This window comes from Mauremys mutica, chromosome 7, assembly GCF_020497125.1.
Source record: "Mauremys mutica isolate MM-2020 ecotype Southern chromosome 7, ASM2049712v1, whole genome shotgun sequence".
Classification (NCBI taxonomy): Eukaryota; Metazoa; Chordata; order Testudines; family Geoemydidae; genus Mauremys; species Mauremys mutica.
In genome coordinates, this window is record NC_059078.1 from 33151949 (window position 1) to 33168122 (window position 16174).

Sequence of the window (16174 nt, forward strand, 5' to 3'; positions counted from 1 at the left end):
TGGATTTGGCAAGGCATGCTCAGATGATCCCCGCATGTGACCCATGCCCTGTGCTGCAGGGGAAGGCGAAAGGTCCCTGCCAATCAGACTGAGGGAAAATTTATTCCTGACTCCAAATCTGGCCATCAGTGACCCTGAGCATGGGAGCAAAACACACCAGCTAGGCAGCTAATCCAGAGTCTCTGGACCATTTCAGAGCACTGGCCATCCCTACATGTGTCCCATCTCCAGCTGTGGCCAATCTCTGATGCTTCAGAGAAAGAAGAAAAAAACACCTAGACATAGCCAGCCAATTGTGAACTGGAGAAAAAATTCCTTCCTGACCTCTGCCCTGACCAGCTGCAGCCCTGAAGCATGAGATTAGATTATGGTCAATACTGGGGTGTAAGGGTGAGTATGTGTATGGCTATATACAGGGATGTGTAACGTATAGGAGGGGTATGGGGTGTGCAGCTAAAAGGCATTTGTATGGGGGTGTATAATGTACAGGGATCGGTATAGGGGTATACAGTGTATAGGAGTGTGTATAGGGGCTGTTCGGGGTGCATAGTGTATAGGGGTATGTACATAGGATAGGTATGGAGTATACAATGTATTGGGGTATATGGGGGTGTAGTACAGTGTATAGGAGATATATGGAGTGTGTAGGGTCCATGTATAGGGGGTTTATATAGGGTGCATGATTGTGTAGATGGGTATGCATATAATAGTGTATAAGGGTGTGTATAGGGGCCGTATGGGATCTATAGTGTACAGGGCTATGTATATGGGGTGTGTATGATCTAATGTATATGGGTGTAGGTGTGTAAAGTATAGGAGTATATGGAGTGTATGGGGTGTGTGTAATGTATAGGAGATATATGGAGTGTATAGTGTTTGGGGTGCATGTACAGGGGTTTATATGGGGGGGTGTTTGCAGATAGTTATGTATAGGGGCTATATGGGATGTATAGTGTAGAGGGGTATGTATATGGGGTGTGCATGGAGTGTATTATGTATAAGGATATGTGTGGGGTGTAGGTATAGGGGTATACAGTACATAGGGGTATGTGTAGTGTCCAGGAGATATAGGGAGTATGTAGTGTATAGGGGTTATATAGGGTGTATGTGTATGTGGATGGGGTGCGGTGTAGACGGGTGTCTCGAGTATACGCTACAGGATTATGTGTCGGGTGGGGGGTGTAAAGGGGCAGAGCCAGCCCCGCACTCACCTTCCACTGAGATGTCCTGGATGGCGAAGCGCAGGATAATTGTCCAGATCATCCCCAGAGTCATCTTCAGATTTCCATCCACAATTTCTGAAGGAGGGGAGAGAAGGAGTCAGAGCGGGGTGGGGCGAGTGACAGAAAGAGACGGGTGTCCAAGGGGCAGGGGGAGAGATGGGGTGTGTCATGAATATAGGGAGAAGGGTATGCCAGCCCATTCAGTAGCATGAAATCCCTCATTGGCAGCTATACTGGATTGCCTTACCCGTAAAGGGTTAAGCAGTTCAAATAACCTAGTTGGCACCTGACCAGAAGGACCAATGAGGAAAGAAGATACTTTCAAATCTGGGGGGGGGAAGGATTTGTTTTGTTGTTCTGGGTGTTGTTCCCTCTCCGAATGGAGAGAGAGAAGCCAAGCAGGTACAATATCTCCTGAAAAATATACCTGGAATAATGCATCTAAAACCACAGAAAATGGGAGTAAGGCAAGGAAATGCGTTAGGTTATCTCTTGTTTTGGCTTGTGAATTTCCCTATGCTGCAGAGGTAGTTTCATTCCTGTTTTTGTAACTGTGAAGCTGAGCCCAGAGGGGAATCCTCTGCATTTTAAATCTTATTACCCTGTAAAGTTACCATCCATCCAGATTTTGCAGGTGTGATTCTTTTACTTTTTTCTTTATAATAAAAGTTCTTCTTTTAAGAACCTGATTGATTTCAATGTCCTAAAGACAAAGGGTCTGGTTGAGCTCACGTTGCTAAGGCAACTGGTTGGTATTTTATTCTCAAGCCTCCCCAGGAAAGGGGTGAAGGGGCTTGGAGGGATATTTCTGGGGGGACAGGGATTCCAAGTGCCCCTTTCCTGAATTTTTGTGTAAATCATTTGGTGGTGGCAGCAATATACCGTCCAAGGACAAGGAAATAAATTTGTGCCTTGATGAAGTTTTAACCTAAGCTGGTAGAATGCGGGTCCCCACATCCCCACCCCAGAGTCCAGAGTGGGGGGGGGGTAGCCTGACAGGGTGCATAGAGATAGAGAGATGGGGATGGATGGGCAGGCAGAGGAGAGCATATGGGGGTGGACAGACAGACAGAAGTAAACCCAGCCCCAGCCCCAGCCCCGCAGTGTTTGTGCTGCTTGGGGGCCTGCACATCCCCAGCCCAGGCACCGCTGACAGGCAGCCTCCCCCTCCCTTGAGACAGAGCAGCCCATGGGATTATGAGGGAACATGGCTCAATCTCAACCCAGCCCCCTCTGGCCCCGCATGGAGAGTGGTGCCAGTGCTTGTGGCCAGCGTACCCTTCCAGACATGCACAGCGCCCAAGGCCGGCTCTACAGTTTTCACTGCCCCAAGCAGCGCGCCGAATTGCCACCACGGGCGGCGGGGGCAGTCCATGTGCCCTTAGGGCAGCAGGCGCGTTTCCGCTGCGGCAGCGGCAATTCGGTGGCAGCTTCTATGTTTAGCTGAAGCCGCCCCGGACAGCTAAACATAGAAGCTGCTGCTGAATTGCCCTCACCGCGGAAACGCGCCTGCCGCCCTAAGGGCACCCGGACTGCCCCCGCCCTCCGCGGCAGCAATTCGGCGCTCTGCTTGGGGGCAAAACAACAGGGACTGCCGCCCCTTGCGGATTGCCGCCCCAAGCACCAGCTTGGAATGCTGGTGCCTGGAGCCGGCCCTGACAGCGCCCACCTACCAGCGCCAGAGTGATGGGGCTGGCATCGCCATGGTAATGGGCATGCAGGAAGGGACTGTGCCAGTGCTGTGGACCCTCATCACCCTAGTCAGGACCGCTGCCCCCCCGACCCCACTCACCTTCAGCCCCGATGGAGACCAGCTTGACCCCCTTGCTGGAAATGAAGTCCAGGGCCTTGTTGACATTGGCGATCTTGTGGAAACGCATCTTGCCCTTGTCTGGCTTTGGCAACCGCTCACCTGAGGGTGGGAGGAGAGTCATCAATCGGGGGAGGCACAGAGCCCACCCCCACACCCATGCACCTCCCTGCTCGCCTGCGGGCAGAGTCAGTGATGGGGTGAGGGGGTCCCCTGCACCCCCCCCACTTGACTGAGAGGGAGTCAGCAGTGGGGGTGGGGAAGCAGAGATTCCCCCCCACATACCCTCCTCACACACACTCACATCCGGGGGCAGAGTCGGTGACAGACCCACTCCCAGCTCAGCCACACAAACCAGGCACACCCCACATCTCCAGGCCACAACACACCCCACCACACAGACACCGAAGCACTGTGACACAGACAACCCCACATTGCATAATCCCTTTGGGTTCAGAGCCCCCCACCCCACTGCAGCTGGGCTATACCCCAGTGACTGCATCCTCTGGGTCTCCCCAAGTCCCCCTCGTCTTCCCATGGATTCTCTCCCACACACTCCCACATGGCTTCTTGCCCCTTGTGGCCACTGAACCCTCACTGGCAGCTCCCCATGGATTCTTGCCCCTCCCCTCATCACCCCCACATGGCCCTCCGTGGATCTGACCGCACCCCACCCGGCTCCCCCACCTACCCGAGATCACCTCCAGCAGCAGCATGAGTTTCAGCCCATTGCGGAAATCCTCCTCAATGTTCTCGATCTGGGTGCCCGCCTTGCGCAGGTGGGAGTTGCACCAGGCCGTGAATGTCTGCAGGAGAAGATGGGGGGGTTAGAGACACCCCACAGCCCCTCCCCCCAGGGAACAGGACAGCAGAATGAGCAGGAGGGGCTGGGCTATTCCCATGCCAGCACCAGGGTTGGTGTTGGTAAGGACAGGCTGCCCGCACCTCACCCCCATTTAGAGCAACCAGACGTCCCAATAAAATCGGGACTGTCTCGATATTTAGTTTTTTGTACCACGTCCCGACCAATGTTTGGTATTTTGGTATTGATATTGTCCCGATATTTCGCACTCTGTTTTTTGGGGGTTTTTTGCTCCGCCGGCGACACTCCATTTTTGTTCCCCTCCTGCCCCCCCATGTGTCCCGATATTTTGTTCCTCTCATCTGGTCACCCTACCCCCATTGCTCGCCCTCCCTGGGGCTTCTTCCCCATAGCTCCCCCATCCTCACCCCACACCACCCACCTCCCCCCAGGACTACATCCTGCTCAGCTCCCTGCATCAGCAGGATCAAGGCTCTGCTCGCTGGAGGGGACCCAGCCCAGCTGGGTTCCCAGGGCACTTGGCACAAGGAGCTGATTCCCACCAGAGCCGGGGCCCCCATGAGCCTTACAGCACAAACCAGGCACAGGCTTGACCCCCACATTGCTGATCTCTGACCCTAACCTCAAGCCCTGCCGCTAACATCAACATCACCAAGCTCTACCCTTAAGCCCACCGCCAACCCTGGCATAGGGTGACCAGACAGAAAGTGTGAAAAATCAGGACAGGGAGTGGGGGGTAATAGGAGCCCATATAAGAAAAAGACCCAAAAATCGGGACTGTCCCTATAAAACCGGGACATCTGGTCACCCTACCCTGGCATCACATGGTCCTCTGACCCTAACCCCGGTGAGCCCCACCCCAACACTGGTATTGGCCTGCCCTGCCCCTAACCCTGCTCCCCACCCCAGTTCTGGGGAGCCCCACACCTAACCCCAGGGCTGGCCAGCCCCACTCCAACTCCCCCTATTGCTGAGCCTTCACCCTCTTCTTTTAACCTACCCTCCCAAACCCCCGGGACCCTGAAACTGCAACACTCCCAGCTCCTCCCAGCTCCCACAGCCTCTGGGCTCCCTGAGTTCTGCTAATAACACACACGCTGCTGGCCCCCACTGCACCCCTCCTGGCTGGCTGCAGGGAAGGGGGTGGGGTGGGGTGGGGTGTCACTGCTCCCCCTGCTGGTGTGTGCATGTCCCTGCCCACAACGCCTCCCCATATTTAGCCCCAGCCTGGGAGGGTGCGTGAGTCAGGCCTACAGCAATGCATCGACTCTGCAGATCTAGATGGCACACGACACCTTGCCTGGTGGGGGACAGGGTGTACCTGGGCGTCCCAGCGGGGTGAGTTCATGATTGGCTGGCTGCCACCCCCACCCCTGAGAGGGGACACTGGGAATCCTGGCCCACAGACCCCCCTCCCCTCCTCAGTGCAGAGTGCTCCTGCTCCCTTTGCCCGCCCAGCCCAGAGTGGAGTTGGGTGGACGGGACACCCCCCACCCCCACCCTGCAGACAGGATGCAGCCTCATTCCTAACATGACTAAGATGGAACGTGGCAGGGGGAGGGAACAGCTGTTCTAGTCCCCCACCTCCAGCCACCCTGAACAGAACAGCTGCTGGGATTCAGCGTCTGGGATTTCCTGGGCAGGGGGATGGGCTAGATGGGACCTGGGTTGCTCTAACCATAGTCCCACTAGCGCTGCACCCCCTCCCACTGCACGGCAGAGTATCCCAGAATGCATTGCTGCCCCCCCCACTCCATGTGTCCCTCCCACCCCTGGGCACACTAACACTGTTGGGGTCACAGCTTCCGGCTTCCCTGGTCCCCTAGGGTGAGCACACTCCTTTGGGTTTAAATGGGAGTAGAGATTCCCAGGACTCCCGGAGCTGGGGATTGATGGGAAAGGCCAAACAGCAGGAGAGCTGCAATGAAACTACAGGGGTTGGCAGCACCGGGCCTGGGGGTCTGCAGAGCCCCACTGCAAAGCACCTGGCGCACATGCAGGGGACTGTGTGCGTGCTTGCATACTTCTTTGTGAGTGTGCGGGTGGGGGTGATTACAAGGTGTGGCACAAATGGGCTGGGTGTTAGAGCAGGTCTATAGCCGAGGATATTTCTCTAGTGTAGGTCTGACTCCATTCAGGGGCACTGTCACTCTCTTTTTACATCCCGGACCCAATTCTCTCCCTCAGGGGGCCGTGGGGCCCTCTCTCACACACACATAGATCTTATGCAATACAGCAGAGGCGATGACACACTGCCATACACTCACACCTTGTAGCTTTAAGTCCCTGTTGGAGAGCTGTGGATGCCCCATGCTGAGGGTCTGCAAGACACAACCAGGTTGGAAGGAGGTTGTGTGGGTGAGGGGAGGGAGGGCAGGATGCCCCCGGAGTGGCTGGATTATCTAGGGTCATCCTAATAGTCCCTTGGAATCACCCCACACCTTGCACCCTATTCCTCGCCCATCTCCCATGAAAACCGTACTCTGCACTGATGCCGCAGAGGACGCCCTGGCCCCGTGCTCCCCACCCCATCCCAGCAGCACAACACAACAGCTGAGCAAGAACTATTCCCAGGGGAAAGAAAGGGAAATCCTGAAAAATCCCAGCCAGGAAGAGCACAATGGGAAAGCCTAGCCCACACCCACCACAATCTCCTTAGGATCCCTTTGGGGCCTGGCTGAAGGTTCCCAGCAATGGGAGACAAAAGACGCCCCTATCTGAAGCATAAAGAAGGTTTAAAAGATGTTGTAAGCTCAGGGAGACTCTATGGCTGATGGGAGAACTTAAAGGGTCGCGGCAACCTAAGGAGATGGACTGAGCGGGGAGTTTCTAGCCGGACTGATGCAAGATCTGTGCGACTTTGGTATCTTTACAGTTATCTGAATGCTCCTAATTGGAACTGACCAACAACATATAGGAGAAGAGCGCTCGTTGTTAAAATCATCGCTAGATGACAGTAGCTTCTAGGGGCCTGTCAGGTTGGTTGCTGCAGAAACCCACAGCGAGGGACAGTCCCTACCCCAGACAGCTCACAGTCTGAACTGACAACGAGTGGGAGGGGAAAGAGGCACCAAGAAGGGCCAGGACTTGCCCAAGTTCTGCGCTCAGAATAGGACCTAGGAGCACCCCCTGGCTCTAGCCCACTAGACCTCCTCCCTTCCCAGAGCTGGGGACAGAACCCTGCAGTTCTGACTCCCAGCCCAGCATGCTACCTGCAAGCCCCTGTGCCCTGTCGCGAGCTGAGCTCCCTGCCCAGACAGACCCAGCTCTGGAGACGCACGCTGGATGATTTATAAATAGATTCTCCCTGCGTTGTTGCAACATTTTCTCCAGCTCAGCCACAGGGTTATTTTTATGGGGCCCTAGAATTTCATAGCATCATCCGAATGCCAAGCTGCCACCTCCCGTGCCTGAGCAGGCCCCCGAGGAGTCACCAGGGACGTGCACCCCCCTTGAGCTCTGCGAGAGGGCTCAGTGGATGACGCAGAGATGTGGAGCAGGCGCCTTCTCAGCATCCAGCCCCAAGGCCTGAGCGACAATGAAATCTTAAGGGAGGCAGCATGGTCTAATGCCTTATGCATTGCACCTGGCATCAGGACACCTGGCTTCCATTCCCAGCTCGGCTACTGGCCTTGAACAAGCCTTTTCCCCTCTCGGTGGCTCCATTTAGTAGATTTCAAGGCCAGAAGGGACCACTAGATCATGTAGTCAGCCCTCCTGTATATCACAGGCCAGAGAATGTCCCCCAGGCACCCTTGCATTGAGCACTGTGAGACTTGTATTTGACTAAAGCATCTTCCAGAAAGGCAGCCGGCCTGGAGCTGAAGAATCCACCCTGCCCTGGGGGGTTTGTTCCACTGGGTAGTCACCCTCCCTGTAAAACAGGCCTTATTTCTCATTTGAGGTTGTCTGGCTTTTACTCCAAGCGTAGTATGCCCACATCTTGAATACTGCATGCAGATGGGGTCACTCCATCTCAAAGAAGATATATTGGAATTGGAAAAAGTTCAGAAAAGGGCAACAAAAATTATGAGGGGTACGGAACAACTTCCATCTGAGGAGAGATTAATTAGATTGGGACTTTTCAGCTCGGAAAAGAGACGACTAAGAGGGGATATGATAGAGGTATATAAAATCATGACTGGTGTGGAGAAAGTGAATAAGGAAGTGTTATTTACCCCTTCTCATAACACAAGAACTAGGGTCACGAAATGAAATTAATAGGCAGCAGGTTTAAAACAAAGGAAAGGACGTATTTCTTCACACAACGCACAGGCAACCTGTGGAACTCTGCCAGAGGATGTTGTGAAGGCCAAGACTATAACAGGGTTCAAAAAATAAGTTCATGAAGGATAGTTCCATCGTTGGCTATTAGCCAGGATGGCCAGGGCTAGCCTCTGTTTGCCAGAAGCTGGGAATGGGCGGCAGGGGATGGATCACTTGATGATTACCTGTTCTGTTCATTCCTTCTGAAGCACCTGGCACTGGCCATGGTCAGCAGACAGGATACTGGGCTAGATGGACCATTGGTCTAACCCACTATGGCCGGTCTTATGTTCTTATGGTTCTTGTTCTGCCTGTCTCTGCTAGATTAAAGAGCCCTATAATACCCAGGGTTTTCTCCCTGCGAAGGTCCTTGTACACTGTGATCAATCACCTCTAAATCTGCTTTTGGAGACACTAAAGAGATGGAGCTCTTTCACGTTCTCACAATCAGGCATTTTCTCCAGCCCTTGAATCGTTTGTTGTGGCTCTTTTCGGCACCCTCTCCAATTTCTCAACGTCCAGTCTAAAGTGTGGATCCCAGTGCTATACGCAGTCCCAGTACCAGCCCATCAGTGCCATGTCCTGAGGGAAAATCACCTCCCAGCTACTCCCGTTTATCCGTTCATGGGCCGCATTCGCCCTTTTTGGGCAGAGTCACACTGGGAGCTCATGCTGAGTTGCTGGTCCACTCTGGCCCCCTAGGTCTTTTTCAGTCACTGCTTCCCAGGACACTGTCCTTCATTCTGCGGAGGCTGGGTATAACTTTGCATTTGGCTGTATTAAAACACGGGGTTTGAATGGGCCCACTCTACCAAGCAATTGCGGTCACTCTGGAGGAATGGCCCGACCTGATCACACCACCATCTTTGTGTCATGTGCACACTTCACCAGCAGTAACTTTATATTTACTTCCTGGTCACTGATGAAAATGTTAATCAGCACCTGGCCTAGAACCGATCCCTGCAGGACCCCACTAGACACACAGCCCTGCCTCTACTGCTGGAGCTAAATGACTCTCCATTCACGGTGGCCAGCAGCAGACTCATAAGCCCCTGTACAAGGCCCAGCCCTACCAGGGGACTGTGCCAGGTGGGTTTCCTAGACACGAGCTCTCAGTATAAGGGCTAATGTGATCCCAGGATGTGCAGACCGTGGGTGGACAGTGCAGGGAGGGGATGGGGCCTCTGTACACAATGTGGCAGAGCCCACAGCCCCACTGTGAAAGCCTGGGAGGGGCAGAGAGGAGCCACAGGAATGGCCCACAGGCTGGGATCCTGCCACCTGGCCAGACACTAAAGCAGCCCTGCAATTCAGAGGAGGGGGCTGCATCCCAAGCTAGAGCTGCGGACACGGGGAGATTTCAGACCTAAGGACGCTCATGAATCTCACAGACAAAAGCTGAGCAGACCAGGAGCCAACGCTGGACAAACCCACCCTGGGAAGAAGGGGAAAATGTTCAGCAGGGATTCCCTAGTGGGGCAGCTCCCCCTGGAATAGGCGCTGAACAAACCCTGACTGGGACCAGCCTCTGGCGTACCAGGCGCTGCACAGACACGGTGAGAGACACAGCCTGCCCCCAAGAGCTCAGACAGACGGGAGGAGGGCAAACAGCAGCATCAAGAAGGGAGTAACAGCAGCATCAAGAGTAACTTGCCCAAGGTCAAAGGCAAAGGTGGGAATAGAACCCAGGAGTCCTGAGTCCCAGCCCCACCTCCTTCTCCAACCACTAGATCCCACGCCCCTCCCAGAGCTAGGGATAGAACCCAGGAGTCCTGGCTCAGAGCCCCTGTGCTCTAACCCCTAGACACCATTCCCCTCCGAGAGGTGGGATTAGAAGCCATGCATCCTGGCTCACACTCCAGTGTCCTAGCAGCATAGCAAGGTAAGTCGGAGATGTGAACAAAACACCCTGACTGCTGTAGCTCCCAGCAGGTGCGGCTCCAAGCGTGTGCCTGGTGCGGCAAGCTGCGGGGGACGCCCTGCCAGTCACTGTGAGGGCGGCAGTCAGGCTGCCTTCGGCGGTGCGCCTTCGGGAGGTCCACTGGTCCCGCGGATTCAGCGGTAATTCGGCAGCGGGGATGCTGAAGGGGACGCTGAAGGCGCGGCACCGGCGGACCTCCCGCAGGCATGCCGCCGAATCCGTGTGACCAGTGGACCGCCGAAAGCCACCTGCCTGCCATGCTTGGGGCGGCAAAAACCATAGAGCTGCCCCTGGCTCCCAGAGCAGACACAGCTGTGCAGACGAAGGGCATGTGTAGACATAACCCTTCCTTCAGGGAGGGGTTCCTACCCCTTTTGTCGGTGTAAGCTGTGTCTACACTACGGGGCTATGCAGGAAAAGTCCAACAGCCACTGGTCTATGCTGCCTGGCAGGAGGCTGGCCTGGTGTGTCTCTGGGGAAGCTGCTCTTGCTCCCAGACCCTACCCCACCACTCCCCGAGCCATGCGCCGGCACTCTGGCTCCCTGCTCACCCGCAGGCATCTACCTGGGCAGCGGGAGCTGCGGCACAGCCGGATTTCCACTGGCACTGGGAAGCTCTGTCCTGTGCCTGGCAGCGGGCTGGGATCCCCTGGGGCTAATCCTTTGTTACCACAGGAGTATTTGTGGCTCATTCCCTGCTATTTACAAGGGCTTAAGGGATTTGGCTCCAGCTAACACAATAGTCTGAGGGGCCGCCCTCCCTGTGGGTGCTGGTAAATACGCTGGGAGCTGATGTAGCATGGGGGGGAGGGGGCTTCCCCACTCCCAGCTTGGCCTGTGCTCATCCACCCACATCTACACACACTGCACCAGCATCTATTCATCTGGCCAGCCAGCACCCCACTCCAGCCGTCCAGCCTTCCCTGGGCACCCCTCTCTCCAGCCAGCCTTCCTTCCCTTCTCTCCATTCCAGTCATCTCTCTGTCCATCCATCCCCACATATCCCTTCTCCCATCTTCTCCCCTGATGCTCAGCCAGACAGACTTCCCCCCAATCCTGCCGGTTGCTCAAGGAACTGTATGGCTGCATCTCAGCCTCCTCCAGTTGTGGACCTCCAAGCAGTGAGCACTTGAGCATCCTCAGGGCAGATCCCTCCCTGCTCCTTCCCCAATTCTGGCTGTACCCCACAACTCAGAGATCCCCCTTCCATCTCCCAGCTGAGACCTTGCATCCAGTCCTGGGTCTGCACTGTGAAAGACCAGGGAGGAGGGTGCACAGAACTACCTGCCTGCTGGGAACTTCCCTGCTGGCCAGAGACTGAAGAAGTCCCCATGATTCAGCATGATGGAGGGTGGGGGGATGGGGCTGGACCTTAATCCAGGGCTAGAGGCACCAACATGGGAGATTTCTGATCCGTGGGGACTCAAGAATCTCACAGACAAAGGTCTAGCAGGGCCAGTGGCTGGGAACGGATGCTGGACAAATCCACTCTGGAATGAAGGCAGATGTTTAGCAGGGAGGGGGATTCCCCACTGGGTAGCTTCCCCTTGGATGGGGGGAGGAGATTCTCCAGTCCTTGGGAGCTTTAAATCCAGGCCAGAGGGCTGTAGGCGATGTTTCTGCCACCAGATCTGGGCTGGGGCAGGAATCGGCTTGAGGGAAGGTGCTGCAGGGGGTCAGACTGTGTGGGTCTAAGGGCCCTTAGCATAGACAGGAGCTCCTGTGCCAGAACAGCAGCACCTTCCCAGCCCTGCTGCAGTGTAGTCCCTCCCCACATGCCCCAGCCCCTCATGCAGCCATTTCCACAGCTTACACTGGCCTTGTGCAGGGCGGAGGGAGCACATGAGAACAGGGCATTCAGGGTAGAGCAGGCCTGCAGGCTGGCGGTGGGGCACCTGCGACAGGGATACCAGGAAACCCTTCTCCCAGAAGGATTGCAAGGCTGTCTGCAAACACCTGTCTGTAGATAGCACTAGTCCCATCCTACAGACAGGGAAACCGAGGCAGAGAGACCAATGCAATGTCACACAGCAAAAGTGGAAAGAGAACCCAGTAGTCCTGAATTCCAGCCCACCCCATCCCCACTCTAACCACTAGATCCCACATCCCCTCCCAGATCTGAGAACAGAGCCCAGGAGTCCTGGCTCCCAATCCAGTGCCCTAACCACTAGACCCCACTCCCCTCAGCCTCTGGCACTCACCCTCCCCCCTGTCCCACAAGCGCACACACACACACAATCCTCTTGAAGCCACCTGCTCTGCCCATGGGAGCAAGTGTGCCCCCCTCCCATCTGTCTCTGTAGTTGATTCACGGTCCCTTCCAGACCTCTTTAAATAGCCTCTCCCACAGGAGCCCAACAGCCAGGCCCACCCAGGCTGTGGGGCTGCTGCAGCCCCCACCCCACCCTGCCCCCCTCTCCTAGGCCATAGCCTAATTAAGAGGTGTCCTCTTCCAAAATACCCACATGAGCTCACCCCACCCGGGAAGCAGCAGGGGGCGGACAGAGGGTGGGGGGCAGTTTATTATAGAAACCACCTTACAAGGACAGTGCGTCTGGAATAGCAGCAGCCACCTGATCCCCCTTCCCAATCCCCCAAAACACTCGCATCAGCAGGAACAGCTTCCCAAGCACATGAAACTGTCCCTGCTCCGCTAACAAGGGGGTGGGGGACTCGAAACAGACAATCCCCTGCTCTGATCAAATGCCTATTCTTTGTACTGGGGTAGTGCTGAGGATCCCCTGTTGTGCTAGGCACAGTACAAACACAGAAGAGAATGACAGTCCCTGCCCCAAACAGCATACAACTTAATCAGACACTCTGGGAAAAAATCAAGACATGCAGATACCTCCAACAGGCAGCTTGGGGGATGGGGACCCCTGAGGGGGTGTTAGATTCTCAGATGGAACAATTGGGCAGGTCACCTGTCTGTGTCATGTTGGCACCCTCCCAAGCACTGACACACTGTGGTGCGCACGCACACACACACACACAAACACAGCACTGACACATCAGAGTACGCACACACAGACACCCAGAGCACTGATCTGCATAACACTGGTACACCAGGGTACACACCCAGAGCACTGGTACACACGCACACACACACGCATACCCAAAGCACTGACACACTGGGTTCCACACACACATACACATACACCCAACCTGTGCACTGGGCCCTTCCGTGACAACTTAACACAAGAGTCTAACAAAGAGCCGGTGCAAACTCGCACAGGCGTGGCGCACTAGGGTCAGCTCAGGGCCCATCTACCCCAGTATCCCGTCACCCCAATACCCAGCACTAGCTGCTCAGAGGAAGGGGCAAGAGCCCTGCAGTGATAGGATAACCTGCCCCCAGAGAAAACACCTTCCTGACCCCAATTGCTAGAGTTCAGGGTGTAGCAGTGAGTTCCACAGGCTGACAGGACCGTGTGTCAATGAGACAACAGGTGAGCAGCAAGCAGGGACAGGCAAACATCCAGGGCCGGCTCCAGAGCCCAGCGGGGCAAGCACCCGCCTGGGGCAGCCCTTTCCCGGGGGGGCGGCAGGCTGGGCCGGCGGACCTGCCGCAGTCATGCCTGCGGGAGGTCCACCGGAGCCCCGGGACGACCGGACCTGCCGCAGGCATGACTGCGGAGGGGACGCTCGGCCGGCGGCTCCAGTGGACCTCCCGCAGGCATGACTGCGGACGGTTCGCTGGTCCCGCGGCTCGGCTGGACCTCCCGCAGGCATGCCTGCGGCAGCTCAACCGGAGCCGCCGGAACAGCCGAGCCGCGCGACCAGCGGACCCTCCGCAGTCATGCCCGCGGGAGTTCCGCTGCTCCCGCGGCTCGGGGGCGCCTCCCGGGCATGACTGCTTGGGGCGGCCAAATTTGTAGAGCCGCCCCTGCAAACATCTGTATGGGGAGGGTGGGGAGCGGTGGCCCAAGCAGTCCAGTGTGTGCGAGTGGTACTTGTGGAACTCAGGGCAGCACTGTGCAGGCTGGATAAGGGCTGGCAATACCCAGCCTGCAGCTCGACCTAGACAACAGCACCATTCGGTGGGGACTTGTGCCAACAGAAAGGGCTGAATTCTGATCCCCAGAGTCACCCCCTGACTGCAACGAGGCCAAGGCCGGATTCTGATCTCAGCTTCCCCAGGACCAATCCAGAGTCAACCAGTGAACCCCAGGGTTGCCCTAGTGTAGGGAGGATCAGGGCCTGCCCTGACCCTACATCCTGACCTTTACATTGGAGGCACCTGCTTCAAGGAGGGTGGCATTCACTGTGATGTGCCCCTAGCCGGACAGTGCTCCCTGCCAGGAGGGGCAGCCTGGCTGTCCCCTGGCCACAGGGGCTCTAATAGCCTTTCTTCACCTGATGTAGCTGGGCCACCTCCCTGGATATAGGGTGCCACGTTAGAGCCTGGTGTTATTGCCCCAAGGGGCACAAGCGGAGAGGATCCTGGGGGGCTGGGGATCAAGATTAGGGCTGGTAGGACGAAGGAACATCCTACCTTGCACCATCCCCACCTGCTCAAAGCTCCCTGCAGCAGTGGCAGACTAGGGGAGAAAGACTCCAATGGTTTGGGCAGAACCAAAGGGAGGGGACACGTGGCTCCCGCGTCCGACAGAGAACACCAATGTGCACACCTGCCATATTGCAGCACGCCTCAGCCAAGAGTTCTGTGGTGCTGGGACCAGGGGCTTTGGGTTAGCAGTTTGGGTTGTGCTCTGGCTCTAGGGGTTCCTGGGCCCGATCCACCCTGGGCATAAGAACATGGGCTTTGGCAGAGGTTCCTGGGGCAAGGAGCACAGAATTTGCTGGGCCTGCTCCTGCTCCCACTCACACCAGTGGTACTGCATCAATTGCAAGGGAGACAACCTGGATGTGTTGCGGGCTGAGATCAGGATCAGGCCCACTGCTCTCTGGGGGTGTCTCACTTTGAAAGTGTGTGTGAGAGAGAGAGAATGGGGGGAGCTGGTGTGTGTGTGTGTGTGTGTGTGTGTGGGTTTGTTATGGGTCACTGTATGCGGGAGGGTAGTTGTGTGTAGGAGTGGGGTTGTTGTAGATTAGTATATGTAAGGGGTTGTGTGTGTGTGAGAGTGGGGTTGTTATGGATCAGTGTATGCAGTGGAGTTGTGTGTGTATGATAATGGAGTTGTTGTGGGTCAGTGTATGTAGGGGGGATGTGTGTGCATGAGAGTGGGGTTATTGTAGGTCAGTGTATACAGAGGGGTTGTTTGTGGGAATGGGGTTGTTGTGGGTCAATGTATGCAGGGGGTTGTGGTGTGGGGGTGAGAGTGGGGTTGTGGGTCAGTGTATGCAGGGGGGTTGTTGTGGGTCAGTATGTGGGGGGGTTGTGTGTGGGAGTGGGGTTGTTGTGGGTCAGTGTTTGCAGAGTACTGAGAGTTGGGTTGTTGTGGGTCAGCTTATGCAAGGGAGATGTGTGTGGGAGTGGAGGTTTTGTGGATGGTCAGTGTTTGAAGGGAGGTTGTGTGTGTGAGAGAGTGGGATTGTTGTGGGTGAGTGTATGCAGGGGGTTGTTATGTGTGGGAGTGGGGTTGCTGTGTGTCAGTGTTTACAGGAGCGTTGTTGTTGTGTGTGTGAGTTGGGTTTTTGTGGGTCAGTATACAGGGGGGTTGTTGTGTGTGGGAGTGGAGTTGTTGTGGGTCAGTGTATGGAGGGGTTGTTGCAAGGGAGAGTTTGTGTGTGTGGTGTGTGTGCGTGAACCAATCGCCTGAGGTTCTCACAGTCACAGCCCCTGCACACACAACATCTTGGCCATATGCACAAGCAGTGGCCCAAGCAGGCGAGCATGCCACATACACCTGGAGAAGCCTGGTGCACAGCCTGCCCCGAGCCCAGATCGCAGTGAGGCGGGTGGGTATATTTAGCCCAGCAGGGCTCTTGCATCCCCATCATTCCTGACATAGTTTGGATGCCACAGACTCTGTTCCAGGACACACGCGGCCGCCTCCTCCAACTCCCCACTGCTGGCGTCACCCATCTGGGGCTGGGGGTGGGAAGGGGCATCAAGCCGTATCAGTTACCCTTGCACAGCAGCTGCCTGCCTCAAAGATCATCTCCCCACACCCGCCACTTTGGGGCTTGGCTCCTGACAATCCTACATGGCACAGAGCCCGGCTCTC

The 16174-nt window shown here is 56.0% G+C and overlaps 1 protein-coding gene across 1 annotated transcript in view; it reads right to left on the minus strand.

The window, feature by feature from the left end:
- Positions 1 to 16174, minus strand: part of ACTN3 (actinin alpha 3) — a 33673-nt gene that overhangs the window by 15219 nt on the left and 2280 nt on the right. The window contains exons 2-4 of the mRNA XM_045025759.1: positions 3725 to 3839; positions 3016 to 3135; positions 1212 to 1298 (exon numbers count right to left, since the gene is read on the minus strand). Coding sequence (XP_044881694.1) covers positions 1212 to 1298; positions 3016 to 3135; positions 3725 to 3839 — 322 coding nt within the window. The remainder of the gene's footprint in view (positions 1 to 1211; positions 1299 to 3015; positions 3136 to 3724; positions 3840 to 16174) is intronic.